At 38.8% G+C, this 21,145-nt stretch overlaps 1 protein-coding gene across 3 annotated transcripts in view; it reads left to right on the forward strand.

Moving 5' to 3' along the window:
• TTC21B (tetratricopeptide repeat domain 21B) overlaps nt 1–21,145 on the forward strand; it is a 75,647-nt gene that overhangs the window by 15,688 nt on the left and 38,814 nt on the right. For 2 of the 3 annotated variants that reach the window (XM_080667292.1, XM_080667293.1), the window contains exons 10-15: nt 71–168; nt 486–686; nt 11,059–11,188; nt 15,156–15,313; nt 16,947–17,171; nt 19,833–20,071. In XM_080667292.1, coding sequence (XP_080523418.1) covers nt 71–168; nt 486–686; nt 11,059–11,188; nt 15,156–15,313; nt 16,947–17,171; nt 19,833–20,071 — 1,051 coding nt within the window. The remainder of the gene's footprint in view (nt 1–70; nt 169–485; nt 687–11,058; nt 11,189–15,155; nt 15,314–16,946; nt 17,172–19,832; nt 20,072–21,145) is intronic. The other variant, XM_080667294.1, reaches the window with a different exon arrangement.

The raw sequence follows: 21,145 nt of genomic DNA on the forward strand, positions 1-21,145 counted from the left end.
GGTGTAAGCTTAAAGTTTGCATGCCTAAAACCAGATATGCAAACTTTGTTTTTGTTCTGTTTGGTTTTAGGATGTATCCGATGTCAATTAATAGAAGGGCAATTACAGGAAGCAGATCAGCAGCTAGAATTCCTTAGTGAAATTCAGCAGTCTTTTGGAAAATATGCGGTACGGTATTTTATTTTATTAGATACTAGGTCCCAGCTACTATTTATAAAATACGAAATTTTAAATTGTCTTATTTAGTAATAGCTTTAAAGGGAGTAATATACACTAATTTTAATATGTAACTTCATTTATTAATTTAACTCCATGAAAAATTAGGCTTTAAATATTCTCCCATAAAATTCTAAAAATCTAAGCTAAAACTTAAGTATGAACAAATATTTAACATCAAGAGCACTTCTTATACATTTGAAATCTAAATAGAAAGAAATGCCTTTATAACTGAATGGAGTAATTTATAAAAACTACTGATTTTTCAGGAATTAACCTATTTACAAGCAATTCTTGCTATAAAGAAAAATAAACAACAAGAAGAAGTTATTAACTTGTTAAATGATGCCTTGGACACTCATTTTTCACAATTACAAGATTTACCTTTTGGCATACAGTATTTTGAGAAGTTAAATCCTGATTTCTTGCTAGAAATCATTACAGAATATCTGAATTTCTGTCCATTGCAAGTAAGTAATTGGGGGACTTTTGGGAGGGATAGGGGGTGACTATTTATTGTGAGCACATTGGTTAATAAAATTATCTAGGTTTCAGGTGTACAATTGACACATCATCTGAATATTGTATTGTGTGTTCACTGCCCAAAGTCAAGCCTCCTGTCATGTTGAGCCCCCCTTCCCCTCTTCTGCCTCCCTCAACCCCCTTTCCTTCTGGTAATCACAATACCAATGTCTGTGTCTATGAGTTTTGTGTGTGTTTTTTTGCTTAATTCCTTCATCTATTTCACCTGGCACTCTAATACTGCCTCTGGAAGCTGTCAGTTTGTTCTCTGTATCTGTGAGTCCGTATCTGTATCTGTGAGTCTGTATAAGTGAAATCATGTGGTATTTGTCTTTCTCTGACTAGCTTATTCCAGGTCCATCCATGCTGTTGCCAGGGGTAAGATTTCCTTCTCTTTCTTATGACTGAATAGTATTTCATTGTGTAAATGTAACACAGCTTCTTTTACCTACTTATCTACTGATGGGCACTTGGGCTGCTTCCAAATCTTGGCTATTGTAAATAGTGCTGCAATGAACATAGGGAGCGTGTGTTCTTTCAAATCAGAGTTTTGGGTTCTGATATAGTCTCAGAAGTAGAATCACTGGGTCATAAGGCAGTTCCATTTTTAATTTTTTGAGGAAGCTCCGTACTGTTTTCCATAGGGGCTGCACCAGTCTGCATTTCCACCAACAGTGCACTAGGGTTCCCTTTTCTCCACATCCTTGCCAACACTTGTTGTTGATTTACTGAAAGCCATTCTTTCAGATATCAGGTGATATCTCATTGTGGTTTTAATTTGTATATCCATAATTATTAGTGATATTGAGCATCTGTTCATATGTCTATTGGCCATCTGTATGACCTCTTGGGAGAATTGTCTGTTCAGGTCCTCTGCCCACACTGCCTGATATCAGACTATACTACAAGGCCATAGTAATCAAAACAGCAGAGTTCTGGCATAAAAACAGCCATATAGATCAATGGAACAGAACAGAGAGCCTAGAAATAAACCCACACCTATATGGGCATTAATATTTGACAAAGGAGGCAAGAATATACTGCGAGGTAAACACCATCTATTCAATAAATGGTATTGGGAAAATTGGACAGATATGTGAAAATAAAATGACCACCTTCTCACACCATATACAAGCATAAACTCAAAATGGATGAAAGACTTAAATGTAAGGCTTGAAACTATAAAAACCCTAGAAGAAAACAGGCAGTAAAATGTCAGCCATTTCATGTAGCAATATCTTTTCTGATATATCTCCTCATCCTTATTGAAGACGTTTCCCCATTGTATATTCTTGCCTCCTTTGTTGTAAGTTTAATTGATTATATATGTGTGGGTTTATTTCTAGTCTCTTCATTCTGTTCCATTGGCCTATGTTTCTCTTTTTGTGCCCGTATCATACATGTTTTTATCATAACAGCTTTGTAGTATAGTTTGAAATAAGAGAGAGTGAGGTCTCCAACTTCAATTTCATTTACTTCTGCTGTGGTCTTTATTATTTTTTCTTCCTTCTACTAACTTTGGACTGTGTTCTTTCCAGTTTTTCTCTTATAATTTGTTTTTATTTTTATTCTGTTGTGGTTGGAAAAGTTACCTGACATGATTTTAGTGTCCTTAAGCTTTGTGACCTAATATGTATTCTATCATGGAGAATGTTCATATGCACTTAAAAAGAATGCACATTCTGTCTAGCCAGTTTGGCTCAGTGGATAGAGCATCAGCCCACAGACTGATCCCATGTTTGATTCTGGTCAAGGTCATGTACTTTGGGTGCAGGCTTGATCCCAGGCCCTGGTCAGGCCTCGAGTAGGAGACAACTAATTGATTTGTCTCTCTCACATCAATGTTTCTCTCCCTCTGTCTCTCCTCCTCCCTTCTACTCTCTCTCTAAAAAAAAAAAAAAAAGAAAAGAAAGAATGTAATATTCTACTGTTTGGGGATAGAATGTTCTGTGCATACCTATTAAGTCCATCTAATCTCTGTCACCTAAGGCCAGTATTTCCTTTTCGATTTTATCTAAATGATCTATCCATTGATGAAAGTGGGCTTAAGTCCCCTATTACTATTAAGAACCACCTTTACTATATGTTTGCCTTTACTAGTGAGATTTTTGTGTGTGTGTGTGTGTGTGTGTGCATTTTTGGCTTTTTCTTTTCCTTTTAAAGAGTTCCTTTTAACATTTCTTGTAATGCCAGTTTAGTGAAAATAAACTCATTTAGCTTTTCCTTGTCTGGAAATTCTTTAGCTCTTCCACAATTCTGAATGGTAACCTTGCCATGGTAGAGTATTCTTGATTGTAGGTTTTCCCTTTCATCATATTAAGGTATCCCACTATTCCCTTCTGGCCTGTAAAGTTTCTGTTGAAAAATCAGCTGATAGTCTTATGGGTATTCCTTTGTACATAACTAGTTGTTTTCTCTTGCTGTTTTAAGATTCTCTCTTTAACTTTTAACGTTTTAATTATGATATGTTTTGGTGCAGATCTCTTTGAGTTCATTACCTTACTTCCCAGAATTGGATGTCTATTTCCTTCACCAGGTTAGGGAACTTTTCAGCCATTATTTCTTCAAATAGGTTTTCTGTCCCTTTCTCTCTCTTTTCCTTCTGGAACCCCTATGATGGGAATGTTAGTATACTTGATGTTGTCCTAGAGGTCTCTTATGATCTTATGCTTTATGCTATCCTCATTCTTTTAACTTTTTAAAATATTTTCCAATTGGGTGATTTTCACTACCCTGTCTTTCGGATTGCTGATGTATTCTTCTGTGTCACATCTAATATGCTGTTTTCCTCTAGTGTGTTTTTTATTTCAGTTGTTATATTCTTCAGTTTTTATTAGTTCTTTTTTACAGTTTTATATCTTTATAGAAGTTCTCCACTTGTCTGCAGAGTTTGATGAGTATTTTTATGACTAGTACTTTGAACTCTTTATTTAGTAGACAGTTTGCTTTTGTTTTGTTCTTTTTCTGGGGTTTTGTGTTTTTGTTTGTTTGTTTTATTTGTTTGTAACATATTCTTTTGTCTCCTCAGTTTGCCTGTTTGTTTCTATGTATTCGGTAGATCAGCTATGTCCCCTGGTTTTATAAAAGTGGCCTTTTTTTGAAGGTGTTCTGTGGGGCCTAGTGGTGGAATCCCCCCTAGTCACTAGAACCAGGTGCTCCAGAGGTGTTCCCTGTCTAGACTACTGTGGCTTCTTGTTGTGGTTGGGCTACAGCTGCTAAGGTCACACTGGCAGGCGAGACTGGCCTCTGGCCCAGCTGGCTGTGAGGCCCAGCCTCAGCTAATGCCAACTGAGGCTGCCCACTGGGTGTGACAGAGTAAGAGCCACTTTGGAGAGATGCCAGTGGTGGGTCCTTAGAGAAATGCCAGGGTGGAATGAAGTGTTAATAAGGTTAATAGAGAATGCCAGAATTGGTGCCTGCCAGTGTCAGACCAGCTAGGTGGAAGGAAAATAAAAAAGGAAAAAAAATGGGTGCTCACCATTTACTGTCCCTGGAAAAAGTTCCAACAGCTCTCTGTCTGATCAGCACACATCTTAAAATTAGTCAGTATGTCACCTTCATGTATGACTCAGATGCTTTTCAAACTGTTGCCTCTGCACTTGGACTCAGAAAGTGTGCCCCTTAGTTTCCTACAGCCCTTTGGCTTTCCCAAATGTAAGCCCTGTTGATTTTTAAAGCCACATGTTATGAGGGCTCCTCTTCTTGGTGAAGGTGCCCCAGGCTGGGGCTCAAACCCTTTCTTCTTCAGAGGGATATCCTTCCCATTCATGGGTCACTGCATGGGGTATAGGGAGTAGAGTGGGTCCTGACTAGACTGAGTCTCTCTGCCCCCTCCTACCTGTCTCAGTGTGGCTTTTCTTTGTATCTGTAGTTGTAGAGAATCTGCTCTGCTAGTCTGTACGTCGTTCTCAGAGATAGCTGTTCTATACATAGTTGTAGTTTTGATGTCAATGAGAGGAGGTGAGCTTAGGATCTTCCTACTCCACCACCTTGAACCCGAAGGTGGGAACCTTGGTTTTGAATGCAAATTAAGCCTGTCCTCGAAATGTTGTTCCTTGCGGTTGGTGCCAGTCATTTATTTTTTTATGTCATGTTTGAGAACCCTGGCTGTGAGTTAGAGGATAGCCTTTATTTTGTCAGTGCCTCTCATTATGCTCACTATTCCACATATGGATTTGGACTGCAAGACCTCAATTAGATCCTTTTCCTCCAAATTATGGATTTCCATCCAGGTTTCTTTTTGTGAATCATGTAACAGTCATTAGATCCTCTACTCCAGTGGTTCTCAACCTTTTTAATGCCGCGACCCTTTAATACAGTTCCTCATGTTGTGGTGACCCCCGAGCATAAAATTATTTTTGTTGCTACTTCATAACTGTAATTTTGTTACTATTATGGATCATAATGTAAATATCTGTGTTTTCCCATGGTCTTAGGCGACCCTGCTAGCAGTTCTCAACACGACCCACAGGTTGAGAACCACTGCTGTAGAGCCTCAGACCATGGGAAAACACAGATATTTACATTACGATTCATTAACAGTAGCAAAATTACAGTTATGAAGTAGCAACGAAAATAATTTTATGGCCAAAACTGGTTTGGCTCACTGGATAGAGCATCGGCCTGCGGACTGAAGGGTCCCGGGTTCGATTCCGGTCAAGGGTATGTACCTTGGTTGCGGGCACATCCCCAGTAGGGGGTGTGCAGGAGGCAGCTGATCGATGTTTCTCTCTCATCGATGTTTCTAGCTCTCTATTCCTCTCCCTTCCTCTCTGTAAAATATCAATAAAATAAAAAAAATAAAAAAAAAAGAAAATAATTTTATGGTTGGGGGTCACCACAACTTGAGGAACTGTATTAAAGGGTTGTGGCATTAAAAAGGGTGAGAACCACTGCTCTACTCACTGTAGCTTTGGACCCCAGTATAGGACTCTACATTTATCTCTATGAAATTTTATCTCCATGATTCATTCCATAATTCAAGATGACATATCCTTCTAGATTCTAATTATCATCTATTTTGTATGGATCTTATTGTCACCCATCATCTGCCTTAAATAGCTCTGAGTAGAACTGAGGATGGAACCCTCTGATTTATTACCAGAGAGTTTATTACAAATTGACATGGGGGAGAAACCAAGATGGCAGCATAGGTAAACACCTGAACTGCTGCCTCACACAACAATTTCAAAACTACAACTAAAAGACAAAACGGACATCATCCAGAACCACAGGAAAGCTGGCTGAGTGGAAATTCTACAACTAGAAGGAAAGAGAAAAGCACACTGAGACTCACTGGAGCTGCAGGAGGCAGAGGTACGGAGGCGCGTGCGTGGAGAGGGCTGGCAACTGAGTATGCGGCTGGCTTTCTCAATCGAGAGGGAGACAAAAGCTCCCGACTGCTCTGAATTCCAGTTCCGGGCGAGACTCTGGGGACCCACATACGGGGAGAAACTGGACTGTCTGGCAGCGGGAGAAACTGGAGGGTGGCTTTCTCTCAGAGGTGCTTGCAGTGATTACTGCAGGACACTGAGACCCAGGGGCCTCTTAGGGCAGGGCTGATGGGAAGCCATTGCTGTCTGCTCCACCCTGAGATCCCCCCCCATGAAGCCATTGCTTTTTGCTCCACCCTGAGACTCCGCCCCATCTAAGCTGAGTGCAGAGGCTTTTGCATATGAATGCCCTGGTCCTTTGAAATCTAAACTTACCTAACAAACTGCAGCTGAGTCAGAGAGACCCAGAACATCCAAAAGAAGGCCCAAGGCCCCCCAGCAGCTTGCATTGCTTCACAGCTGGGCCTCATCTGGGCACCTCCAAAACCCAGACAAAGAAGAGGAATCTGCAGATCTCTCTGTAGCTCCTGCTGGGTGGCCTCAGGCAGAGGCTATATTAGCACCTCCTTGGAGATCCAAGAGACAGTGTACCCAGGGGTCAGAGTGGGACCATCCAGATTACAACTCCTCAGATCCATAAGGGACACACTCAGGGGGCAGACTCAGTGAGCAACAAAGCCCCACTGAAGCAAGTCTTGTCTCATAAGGGTGTCTCCAGCACAGAAGTTCTTCCAGCTTAGACACAGCTGATCCTCACTGCCAATTGGTCTGGAGGTCAATTCCTCCCAGTGATACCAACAATAATCACGGCTTAACTACAACCAGGCTGTGCACACAGCCCACAAAGGGGTGCACCAAGAGTGTCCACCTCAGGTAACTGGGGAGGCTGAGCCACTGGGCCCTATAGGACACCTAGCACACAGAGCCACTCTATCAACTCAGGGAAGCAGCCAAAATGTGGAGACAAAGAAACAGGTCACAAATGAAAGAAATGGAGGAAAGCAAACAACTGGATATAGAGTTCAAAATCACGGTTATAAGGTTTTTCAAGAATTTTCTAGAAAAGGCTGATAAATTAATGAAACCCTCAAAGATATGTAAAAGGACCAACTAGAAATTAAGCATACACTGACTGAAATAAAGAATAATATACAGAAATCCAACAGTAGACTAGAGGATCGCAAGAATCAAGTCAAAGATTTGAAATACAAAGAAGCAAAAACACCCAACCAGAAAAGCAAAAAGAAAAAAGAATCCAAAAATATGAAGATAGTGTAAGGAGCCTCTGGGACAACTTCAAGCGTACCAACATCAGAATTATGGGGGTTCCAGAAGAAGAGAGAGAGCAAGATTCTGAAAACCTATTTGAAGAAATAATGACAGAAAACTTCCCCCACCTGGTGAAAGAAATAGACTTACAAGTCTAGGAAGTGCAGAGAACCCCAAACAAAAGGAATCCAAAGAGGACCACACCAAGACACATCATAATTAAAATGCCAAGAGCGAAAGACAAAGAGAGAATATTAAAAGCAGCAAGAGAAAAACAGTTACCTACAAGGGAGCACCCATTTGACTGTCAGCTGATTTCTCAACAGAAACTATGTAGGCCATATGGGAGTGGCAAGAAATATTCAAAGTGATGAATAGCAAGAACCTACAACCAAGATTACTCTACCCAGCAAAGCTATCATTCAGAATTGAAGGTCAGATAAAGAGCTTCACAGATAAGAAAAAGCTAAAGGAGTTTATCACTGCCAAACCAGTATTATATGAAGTGCTGAAAGGTATTCTTTAAGAAGAGGAAGAAGAAGAAAAAGGTAAAGATAAAAATTATGAACAACATAATGACAACAAATACATATCTATCAACAAGTGAATCTAAAAATCAAGTGAATAAAAAAAAATGATGAACAGAATAAACTGGTGAATATAATAGAATCAGGGGCATAGAAAGGGAGTGGACTGACAATTCTTGAGGGGAAAGGGGTGTGGGGGGTGCAGGAAGAGTCTGGCCAAAAATTGTACACCTATGGATGAGGTCAGTGGGGAGGGTGGTAAGGGAAGAGGGTGGGGTGGGACCCAGATGGAGGGGAACTATGTGGTGGGGGGGAGGGGGGGAGAGGAATAATTGTAATAATCCGAACAATAAAGATTTATTAAAAAAACAAATTGACATGGATCCATTAGTCATCACTTATTTGTTATAGACAGTAAGTGGATGACTTAATTATACTCAACTCACAATGCAACACAGGGATGTCATGATGGGCACTATCTTCATTGCTAAAAGCATAGTTCTTAGCATTTTCCCTGATCTATAGCTTGTTAAACAACCAGGGTTGTTTAACAAGGAAATGAGAATAATGAACTTTCCTTGGGGAACCCATGCTGCTTTTTATTGATTGTCATTTTCTTTTCCACACTTTCATAATCTATTTTTTTAAATATTCCCTCTAGAATCACACATGGGATTGATCTCAGTCTCCCCAGTCATGATCTTAGAAGTCGAATGCACTTCTCAGTACTCATGCAGTATTCAGAATTCATTCAACAAATGCTTGCGGAGCATCCAGCACTCTGTTCAGAGCTAGGGAAATAGTGATTTAAAAGCAAACTACAACCCTTGATCTCTTGAGGCATGTATAATATCAGGAGGAGACAGCTAATATAATCAATAGGTTATATAGTATTTTAAAGGTCACAGAAGAAAATAACGGTAGGGAAGAGTGATTTTAGATAACATGACCTGGATAGGCCTTATTAAGATGGTAAAATTTGAACAAAAACTTGAAAGGGTCATGTGGAAACTTGGTATAGAGTGTTTCAGACAGACAAACAGAATAGATGTTCAGTGGCCCGAAGGGACACAAGGAGGCGAGTATGGCTGGGATGGATGAGGAGGAGAGGAGTTGTCAGAAAGAGGTCATAGCAGAGGATACCAGCTGTAACAACTCTGACTTCAATTCTGTTTGTAACTTCTTTGGGTTCAGTTCTGAGTACAGTGGGAAGCCATGAGAAGGTTTCTGGCATGACCATATTCAACATTTTAAACGATTTTTCTAGCAGCTGTGCTGAGAGTAAACTGTAGGTAGAGCAAGAAATAATAAGTGGTAGTTGGCTCTCCAGTCCACAGACATCCTATTTTTTTCATAATAACTTCTATCAGCATGATAGGACCTAATTAGCATTTATAATGCTGTTTTCATGGGGAAATATCAGAAAGGCAGACTTGTCCATCTAGCTCTGAGCTCTGTCCCTACTTCTTTGGCCCTTTTACATATACTTTTTTTTTTTTTAATCATATAGAGATTATCCACAAAAGTCCTGTTTGGTTTATTCTGATTCATTCTGAAACTATAGTGAAAACAATGCTTATTCTCAATAACTAATTCTTAGCAAGTGGCAAATAACATTATGAGAACCTCACCATGTCACCTATACTTTAATTATTTCCATTTGTGCTGAAAAAAAATATGCTTTAAGAAATTTATTCTGTATCCATTACTGTGTCAAGAAGTGTAAAATTATGATATTTAAGACATAAAGAACCTTCATCCTATAAAAGAGGCAAAACTAAATATGGAACTACTATGGAAATGTTATCCTATATAATAAAGAGGTGATATGCAAATTAACCCTCACGCCCTCACAAGATGGGTGCCTACGACCAGACTGGCTGGGGGATTAGTGAGGGATGACCAAAAGACTGAACAGCAGGCTGCGTGGGGTGACCAGGCCAGTGGGGGGGGGGGGGCATGAGGGGTGACCAGGCCGGCAGGGGAGACAGTTGGGGGTGACCAAGTTGGGAGGGGCAGTTAGGGGCTACCAGGCTGGCAGGGGAGGGGGGCAGTTAGGGATTGGTCCTAAACCGGCAGTTGGACATCCCCCAAGGGGTCTGGGATTGGAGAGGGTACAGGCTGGGCTGAGGGGATCCCTCCCCCCACCCCCCACTCCCCGTGCATGAATTTCGTGCACCGGGCCTCTAGTAAGATATAAAATGCTAAATTTTATTTCATAGAGTACAAGTGCTATAGGAATTTCAAGAAGTTGAAGTATTCTAGCCACCTGTGCTCATATTCTAAAAATGTTTTTGAGCACACATTTTTGTGTGCTTCAACATAGTGAGAAAATGGGACACTTTTTTTGTCAGTAATAATCGCTTGTTGTAGGAGTGATGATCAGTTAAGAGGCCATTCTCCAGTTAAGAATGTATATGTGTGGGATATAAGGGGGAATGTGGAGGGCCATCCTTTAAGTAAAGGAATCAACATTAATGGGGCAAAGCAGGGAGACTATTTGATATTTAAGTTCTGAGATCACATTCTAAATTGTGAGTGGATAACCACTGAGTAAAGATTGGTTGAGTAGGCAACCATGGAAAAAATTAGCAAATGGCTTAGTACTTCTTTAGTTACAATATTCATTATTAATAAAAATGAAAAAAAAATGATTGAGGGCCTATAACATGCTAGGCAGAAAAGAGGGAATATGAAAATATTCATTTGATGGATTACACATGAGTGTGTTCTACCTTCTGATTCTACTAGAAAACAAAAGCTGAATCCTCTAAAAACTGACCATACAGTACTCTTGGGGATAGTGTGAATTATTGAATTGAGTAAATCTCAGGGAAGGTTTAAAATTAGAACTCACATGGCCTTGACTCTTAATTCCAACAAGAAACACTAACTCTTGGTTATTTTTCCTTTGAACAAGATATGTACCTTTCATATGTTATTGAATGAGTAATTGTATAATTAATAATTATTTGCCTGAACAAAGTTATTATTTATATAGTCTCTTCATAGGTCTCAGGAAAATAAATTGGTATTCAACTAGTCATAGCAAAGATTTTGGACAATAAATAGAATAAGAAAAATGGTAGAAAATATAATATTTTTGGTATTTACATTATAATTAATAAGTTTATTTTTAGCTAAATTCCATTATAAACTTGTAAAATGACCTGCTAATTTGTTTTGTTTAGCCTGCAAGTCCTGGCCAACCTCTTTCTCCACTTCTTAGACGGTGCACCTCAGTCCTGGAGGCTATAGTAAGAACTGTGCCAGGTCTCCTGCAAGCTGTCTTCCTAATAGCAAAAGTGAAATATTTGTCAGGTAAGGTATACCTTGAAAGCTTAAAAGAAGATTTATATTCTGATGTTTATTAAAAACAACATAAACAAACTAAGAATTTCACATATATGGAGAATTGTAATGTAAAATGCACACTTTTCATGTACACAAATAACTCAGTTTTATCCAAAATAAAATTGTATAACTTGTGTTACTGTTTAATTCTTTTAAACATACTATAAACCTTTTGTGATTCAAGTGAATAGTTGGGAAAATACAGTTTTAACACTTTACAAAAGTCTATCACATAGTACTGGGGCCTCTCAATGGTAATTTACAGGCATTAATTCATAGTTGTTGACTCATCAGCATAACAGAATGTGTGATGTTTACCAGGTTTCAGGTCCTAATGGAATTTCTTAATTCCTGTTTAGTTTCTGTGACTGGTTACATACAGCCAAAAAAAAAAAAAAAAAAAAAGCAGGGGGGGGAGGGGGTGGGAACATTGGTAATATTCTCAACAATCAAGATTTTTTTTAAAAAATAATAATTAATAGATACATAGATAACCAAACAAACAACCTCCATTATAGCCTTAGCTTTTTAGGACACAAACATATGTACAATATATACATAAAAATAGATGATCACATGGTGCCTATATATGTACCTTTGCTGGTTGAATACTGTGCTAAGTAAATTAAGTTTACAAAGTCCTAATGGGCAGAAACCAACTGTTTATTTTCATTAACAGCTATATCTTATATATAATGGAAAGAATTAAGAGATTGACTTCACAAATTTTTTTAAAAAAAAGACCTAGATAATCTCAAAAGCTTGTTTCACCTCTTAAGTTCTCTAGATGTGAGAAGTGACCTTCTTCTGGTTGACTTCTATTGAGCCACATGATATTTCTTTTTTTTTTTATTGAATTTATTGGGGTGGCACTGGTTAATAAAATTATAGGTTTCAGGTATACAATTCTACAGTACATCACCTGCATATTGTATTGTGTGTTTTCCACCCCGAGTCAAGTCTCCTTCCATTACCATTTATCCATGCTTTCCCTTCTCCTACCTCCCCCCATCACATGATGTTTCTGTTTTTTCTTCCCAATTACAATGGGTATCACATACTAGTTAATCAAACTGGAACTTTGAGTTCAGATTAATTTATTAAACATTTATTATTTATTTTGAAATTTTATATAAATAAGTCTCATTGTAATACTTAATTGTCAAAGTCTCTAGGAATAAAAGTCTCAGATATTAACCCATTTTAAAAAGGAGCAGCCTGAAATCATTTGAAATGGTGCTGATATTGCTAAAATTGTCAAAATTCAGATTTGTGTGTCTGATGCACAGATAAGCCAAACACTGAGACACTGGTGCTCGGAGATAGAGAAAGGTTCATTGATTTGGCCAGAGAGAGAGGACAGGAGGGGAAGATCTCTCAAATATGTGTTCTCCAAAAAGCAAAACTGGGGACTTTTTTTGCAGCGAGGGAGTTAGAGAGAGGGGGAGTTTCAGGGAACTGAGGGAGACATCTGTGGTTCTTCAGTCTCCCTCTCATGTGACACCTTGTGTAACCAGACTTTTGGGCAGCAGCAGGTGGGCAGTAGCAGGTGGTCACAACTTTCTTAGAGGCATTCATTCCTTCTGCAGAACAGACTCATAAATTCTCCTTGTGACCCTGGATTTATCTCCTGCTTGACAAAGAAACAGTACATCATCAACTTACAATTATATTGTGAGAGCAAGGGGTGCTGGGCAGGCAGAGCAGTTGGGGTCTGACTTCACTGTCATGTGTCTAAATAGCAGTATTCTTGCTAATTTGCTGGCTGCACCAACTGCCTGGATCTGGACCAAACTTTACAAGTTAAGGCCATAACCCTTCATCAGAATGCCCTCCCTTTAGACCAAAGGAATCCTCTGCAATTCAGGGCCCTCTGTACTTCTGACTAGCTGGGTCCAAATTTCAGGCTCCCTATTACCCCTTCAGGTTTGAGAATTTACCAGAATGACTCATAGAACTCAGGGAAGCACTATACTTTGAATTACAGTGTTATTATAACAAAGGACATTAATCTGAACCAGCAAAAGGAAGAGATGCACAGGGTGAGGTCTGGGTGGGTCCCAAATGTGCTGCTGTCATTGTCCTCTTCCTGTGGAGTTGGGACACATCAACTTTCTGCCAGTGATGTAGGACAGTACCTGCGGTACATTAGCAGCCATGGAAGCTCACTAAAGGTTTAATCTCCGTAGGGTTTCATTACATAGGTATGGATCAAATCATTGGCTGGCCTCGTGATTGAATTCAATCTCAGTTCCCCTTCTGCCAGTCAGGTTGATATCACAAGGTTCAAAGCCCCAACCCTTTAATCATGTGGTGGGTCTTCATGAGATGGGCAGCTCCCATCCTGAGTTATACTGTTATCATAAACTATCAGAGCCACCACAGATAACAAAGACATTCCATGGAATTTGTGAAATTCCAAGATTTAGAGTCTCCCTCTCAGGAACCTTGGGAAAAGGGCAGCTACTAGTATATTCTTTATTGTACGTAACTCTGACAAAAACAGATCATCAGACAGCAAAGGCTTTCATTGTTCCTTCAAGAGAAATTGGACTGCTCTCAGATAAGAATGTGATGTTGATGTGATCTTTGTTTATATGGTCTTTTTTTTTTTTCCCAACAGTGATGACCCATTTCTCTATTTTTATAAACTTCTGAAATAAGTGCCACATTCTTCCCTTGCTTTAGAAGAAACAAGATTCTTATCTCAATTATTCATGCATTCCTCATTTTCTTCATCACTTTTTTGCAAATCCTGATTCTTTCCCATATACTTTCTCCCCTTGGTAATAACCTCTTATTTCAAGTTACCGCCTTAATCCTCCTTCCTAAAAGAACAGGGGAATGGTAATTCCCATGCGAATTCATTTGCTTAACCTTCACATTTCCTTTTTTATCTGTTCTGAGTGTCGGATTGCATCACAATTATGCTTGATAGTTAATGGACAAATTTTGACACTATATTTAATAAGTTTTGTGCTGCCTCAGCCAAATTTTTGTTCATTAATTCTCTGTCTCCTAGAAAAAATGTTTTCTGTTTAAATGGATTTGTATTATAAGTAGGAATACTGGAGCCCTGGCTATAGCCTTGTCTGTTGAGGTGTCAGGTGATGTTAAGGAGAGTAATTGAACAGAAAATAGTTGAGGATCTCTTCTTTCCCCATTCTCCTAGCAAAGCTGAATGGGGAGTTGGCCTAGCTATACTTACCTAAGGCCAATTTATGAGATGGCTAATGCAGATGTGCACATCTCAAGTCAGACCACTAGCACCCGGAGACTACTGTTCATCTGCCAACCCAGGGTAGGCTCCACTCTTCCCGTAACTTTAATCTTGGTCATTTGCTTTTATTTAAGACTCCCAGATGTACAGTAGATGTGTTTCCAATACCTTTAATATTTCAGTTGGTGTTTAAAGGCATTTTAAATCTAAAACTCATGTTTCTAAATCTCTAGGGTATATCATTATGTCTTTTTGTAATTTTATGGATGGTAATAAAATTTCTAGATTTTTAAAACTTTTAGTCTAGAATGATAACTAGACTAAATCCTCTTTGTTACTATAGCATTCTACCTATTTAAATTTCTATGTTTTATATAACTTATTTTAATGAAATTGTAAATAAAATAAATTGACAAGGAAAATGAATAAAGATACATGCATAGGTCTCTCAGTAACAGTGGTGATTGATTCCGATTTTTTCACACTTTCTCTGGTTTGCTTCTTATGACCAAGGTGTGGTCTTACAGGTGTACAGTACTCTGATTTACATGTAAATTCTTTCATGCGGACTACAAAGAAGAGATTAAATCATGGCCTTACGAACAGAGGACTTCAAACACTGGAACTATCCATAGACTAACTACTTTTCTCACTCTTCTAAGATCTCCAGTTCTTAATCATTTGAATTAAATGGTGCTTTGTGTCCCTCATTAGGTGACATTGAAGCAGCTTATAATAACCTGCAGCATTGCCTGGAACACAATTCTTCTTATGCAGATGCTTACCTCCTGATGGCTCAAGTTTATTTGTCTCAGGATAAATTTAAATTATGTTCTCAGTCTCTTGATCTTTGTCTGAGCTATAACTTTAAGGTAAGTATCAACCTCCAGGAATCTTTAGCAGATGTTTATATATCAACTTTTAAAAAAATTTAGCCTTTAATATTTTGCTAATAAATGCATTTTTAAATTAAAAAGATTTTGGATTCATAAGCAGTAGGAGAAGAAATGGAGCAACTGTGTATAGTTTAAAAACTATAGGGACTGGGCAACAAAGTCCTGGAGTCAGTGTCTGGTGTTTACACTTATCTCTCTGAACCTCAGTTTTCTTTTTTATACAATTCATAATACCCTACAGTTATAGTGAGTATTAAATGCAATAATGAAAGTATCAAAAATAATTATAAACTATAAATATTTTTATGTATTATGATTTATTTTATTGCCTGTTGCCTTCTTGGACCTTGTTTTTTGTTTTTGTGGTTTTTTTTTTAAATCCTCACCTGAGGATATGTTTTTACTGATTTTTAGAGAGAGAGAGTGAGAGAGCAACATCTATCGGTTGCCTTCCTTATACTCATTAACCAGAGGTTGAATCGCAATCTAGGTATGTGCCCTGATGGGGAATCGAACCCATAGTCTTTTGGCGTACAGGGCCTTGGACCTGGATTTTTAATAACTTTTCTCTAGATTTATCATCAAAGATGCTGAGTCATTTTTAAGCTTAGTATGTGGTTTGAGGATATAAACTAGATTTCTACCCAAGATATTCTGTGATACATATCATATCCCTCAGCATTAGGGGAAATCCAGGTTCAGGTGGTTCCTGAGCTACCTGGAGTTATGGAGGACCTCCTCAAGTTTTCACTTGGGTTCACAGCGTCTTAAGCCCTGTTATATGAGAACCCATTGATGGACTGGAGAACTAAAGTCCCAAGCAAGGTTTGCAGATGATAGCACCTGCTTCCTAGGATAGTAGTTCTCAAGTCTGGTCGGCCTTTGGAACCCCATGTAGGGACTCTACCCCAGTCATTGAGAATCTCCAAGAGAAACGATAAGCAGGAGTGTTCACACAGAGTTCATAGGTGACTAAGACAGAACCACAGCCTTACAGAGGAGTGTAGCTGTCCCAGACATTAAATGGCTACTACTTCACCTCATTCTGCATTATCTTCTTTGACTCATTCCTCACTCGTTTTTGTCATTTTGTTTTTCTGTATACACTGTTGCTAGCCACAATAAAGACAAGCTTTGTTTCATGTTTCTGAGTAGTACCAAATGGTAAGACCAATGTTTGATTAACGTATCCTAAAATGCTTAATCTTAAAAATAAAGAAAAGGGGGAAAACTTTGTTTCTAGAAATCTAATGACTTTATATCAGTACCAGCAGTCCCAGGTAAAGAAACTCGTTTCCTGAAAACAAATTATTTTAGAATATATTTTCTAGCCTTATGTACTTTGTTTGCATTTTCTCCTCTGTCATAGTAGAAGCACTTAATTACCTGGTTGTTCATCCATAGGGATGCTAGGTAGTGGCAGGTTTCCTAAATTTGATTTAATACAATATTGGATCAGAAAGTTAATAAAAGGACAGAAATAGACCTTATGTATATAATCACAGGCTGTCCTCAAATATCCTATCATTTTAATGTTTGATGGACTGTAAATTATGTGTTGATGTTGTAAATACTTCAAGGAAGTATTTCTGAATATTATTTTTTTCAGGTGAGAGAATATCCTTTATATCATTTGATAAAAGCTCAGTCACAAAAGAAAATGGGAGAAATAGGAGAGGCTATTAAAACTCTACATATGGCAATGAGTTTACCAGGAGTGAGGAAAATTGGAGCCTCCTCAAAATCAAAATACAAAAATACTGAAGTTGATGCAAGCCATCGTTTATCAATCTTTCTTGAGTTGGTAGAGGTTTACTGCCTAAATGGAGAACAGGTAGGTCAAATTTTAATTCATTGACTCAGATCTGAACTTTTTATAAAAAAAAAAAAAAATATATATATATATATATATATATATATATATATATATAATATATAATATATATATGTTAGTAGGAAATGAAAAAGCTACCCTGACCAAGTAGTAAAATTTAGGGAATTTATTTCTCACCACTTTTCACCAAATCATGTACTTTTTGCAAGTCCCTGAAGTTACACATAGTTTGCACGTGGAAGACATTAAGTATCAGTGTACTTAGATTGGCTACCATAAAATGTTATAACATAGCATAACATAATATAGCATAATATAACATAATGTGAATAACAATACAATGTAATATGACATATTATGAAATGTATTAATATGTATAATAGCATTATAATGTATGATTACCCCAGCTACCATGAAAAGTAACAATATAATATAGTTATAATTCTGTGAATTCCTAAAGGCTTCACACACACAAGCATACATGTACACACAAGTACTACTGAAATAAAATGAAAATACCAACCTGAAATTCTAGTACTTGAGGAAACAAAAGAACCAGTGGATGAATAACAACTTTGATAAATTCATAGGACAGCCATAAAATCAAATGCTTTAAAAAATAATAATACAGATGGGTAGATGGATGGATGGATGATGGATAGATGGAAAATAGCAGGTAATTCTGAGAGGATTCAAGAAAATGAAGAACTTAATGTCATTGATACCTGGTTTTTGGATTGCAGCAGTTGCTAATTTAGTTTTATATTTCAGTGGAAGTTAAGAAGGCTATCCTATTAATAAAAGGCTAATATGCAAATTGTCCCCTTGACTGGGAGTTTGACCAGGGGGCAGAGCCGGCCGGCTGGCCAACCGCCTGTGGCCCCTCCCCCCAGCTGGCCCTGCTCCCAATTGACACCCCTACCCCGATCGGGGGCAGGGCCGTTCCACCAACTGCCCGCAGCCTCTCCCCCAGCCAACCTGGCCCGATCGGCCCCAATTGGGGTAGGCCGGCCGAACCCCACCCGTGCATGAATTTGTGCACTGGGCCTCTAATCTATATATATAAAAGGCTAATATGCTAAGTGTCCAACCATTAGACCAGTAGCTATAACACACACTGACCACCAGGGGGCAGATGCTCAGCTCACAGGCATGGAAACGTGGAACAGACTGATGAATCTCAGAGGGGAGAGGAATGGGGGGTGGGAAGAGATTAACCAAAGATCTTATATGCATACTAGAGGCCTGGTGCACGGATCTGTGCACCAGTGGGGTCCCTCAGCCTGGTCTGCGGGGATTGGGTCAGATCCATGCACCGGGCTCTGACATCCCCTGAGGGGTCCTGGATTATGAGAGGGCACAGGCCAGACCGAGGGACCCCACAAGTACACGAATCCGTGTACCAGGCCTCTAGTGTCTAGATAATTGCCAAGTCTCAATTTCTGTTTCACTAATAAATGAACATAAAATGCATTTAAATAAGAAGAACCAGCTGCCATGTATAAATAGCTGATTCTAAGATGTGCTAGTTTTTTCACATCTTAACATTTCTGAAATCCGAATGTTCTATAATATTTAAAGTTGAAATGGATCTTAAATGACATTTGAGATGAATCTTAAATAACATTTTAGATTCATTGAGGTACAAATTTGGAAATGAAGTAATATGTTCACCTGAGGTATAAGAAAAATGATCTCCTGACATAGGGAATGAAGTAGTACACTACTTAATGAGGAGCCGTTGGGTGCAGTGAGTGACCGGACTAGTGACCGTTGGGCATCGATGAGGTAGTAATGAACATGGCTAAGAATTTAGGCTTTGGAGTCAGGCTGCCTGAGCTTGAATTCTGGTCTATCATTTGTTAACTTCTTAACTCTCTAAATCTCAATATCCTTACTGCAGGGTAGGGGTAATAATAGTAACTACCTTATAGGTTGTTTGTGAGAATTAGGTTAATACAATGCTGGGTGCAAAGTAAATGCTTATCGATAATAATAAAAGCGTAATATGCTAATTAGACCGGACAGTTTACTCTCATTCCTGACGTCCTTCTGGACGAAGCCGCCATGGCAGGGGCCAAGGCAGAGATGGTTAGGGGCGATCAGGCAGGCAGGCTAGTGGTTAGGGGCGATCAGGCAGGCAGGCGAGTGGTTAGGGGAGATCAAGCAGGCAGGCGAGCAGTTAGGGGTGATCAGGCAGGCAGGCGAGCAGTTAGGAGCGACCAGGTAGGCAGGCAGGCGAGTGGTTAGGAGCCAGCGGTCCCAGATTTCGAGAGGAATGTCCTAACCCAGTAGTCAGACATCCCCTGAGGGGTCCTGGATTGTGAAAAGGTGCAGACCCGGCTGTGGGAACTCCCCCTCCCATGCACAAATTTCATGCACTGGGCCTCTAGTTAAATTATAGTAGTGGTGTCTCTTGTGTAGCAACTGCTGTTGTCTCAGTTATGTAAACACTTCTCAGCTAACCAGAGTTTATAATGTTATCTGAATTTGGTTTCTGCATTTAGTTTTAAATTTTTGTGCTTTTTAAAAATCCATCAGTATTTCATGAATATCCTAATTGTGCTAGCATTTATTGTTCATTCTGTTTTCATAGAAAATCCTCATTTCTAATATAATTTGTTGAATATTTTGAATGTTATTTTTATTTCATCCTTACAGCATGAGGCAGCAAAAGTGTTACAAGATGCTATCCATGAATTTTCTGGGACATATGAAGAATTGCGTGTTACCATTGCTAATGCAGACCTAGCCCTGGCCCAAGGAGATGTTGAGCGGGCTTTAAGCATGCTTCAGAATGTTACATCCAAACAGCCTTATTTCATAGAGGTCAAAGAAAAAATGGCAGATATATACCTGAAGCATAGAAAAGAGAAAACGTTGTATATCACTTGCTATAGGTAAATGGTTATTTTAATGCACTTACCTCCTAAAATTAATTCCCAAATTTGTTTTACTTCTCTCTTAAGTGTTTTGTAGATACTGTATATATCCTTGCCTTCATGTTCTCACTTCCTTCTCCTACCATCAACCACAGTCACTCTAACCAAGCTACTCTCTCAAAAACATAAAGCATAATACTTAGGATTACTTCAACCTGTGGCTCATTCTGGTTTCTCAGTTCTCCTCCCCCATCAGATGTTACTTTTAGACATCTTTCTGTTGGGGAAGGGAAAGAACAACAGTTATATGTATTAATAATTTAAGACAATTATGTAATGTAACATCAATTCGGGGGCTAGATGGTCATGTTTAATTCCTAATATAATAAAGGCCCAATGCACGAAATTCGTGCAAGGGGCTTGGCCCTCGCAGCCGCGGCGGCTTGCCTCGGCCCTCGCAGCCCCAGCTTCATCCAGAAGGTCGTCCAGAGGACATCTGGAGGTCGTTTGGTTGTCTGGTCTAATTAGCATATTATGCTTTTATTATTATAGATACAGAAAAAGAATTATGGTTTAGTATGTACTACACTAAGGTATGAATTACAAATGTTCCTTGGTGAAAGGACAGGGACTTTAAAAGTTATATGTGGCCCTGGTCAGTGTAGCTCAGATTGTTGAGCGTCATCCCATACACCAAAAGGTGACAGGTTCGATTACCGGTCACGGCACATACTCAGGTCTTGGGTTCAATTCCCTAGTCAGGGCGTGTGTGGGAGGCAAACAATCAATGTTTCTCTCTCACATTGATGTTTCTCTCTCCCTTCCTCTCTCTCTAAAATCAATAAATTAATTAAAAGTTATGTTCTGATGCCCTTAGGAGTTATTAGAATATACAACACATGCACATGGACATATACACACATGCACACACAGAGGTTGCTTTTACTCTTCTACCTGAACAAACAGATAAACATACATGCACACACTCCACATAAGAGAAAATTAACATTTTTATCTCTTGAAAACAGTAAAATACTGATGAATTAAGTCGTCAAACCAAGTCAAATTGGTTCATCTAATATGTATATATCA

This window comes from Plecotus auritus, assembly GCF_963455305.1.
Source record: "Plecotus auritus genome assembly, chromosome: 5".
NCBI classification, from domain to species: domain Eukaryota; kingdom Metazoa; phylum Chordata; class Mammalia; order Chiroptera; family Vespertilionidae; genus Plecotus; species Plecotus auritus.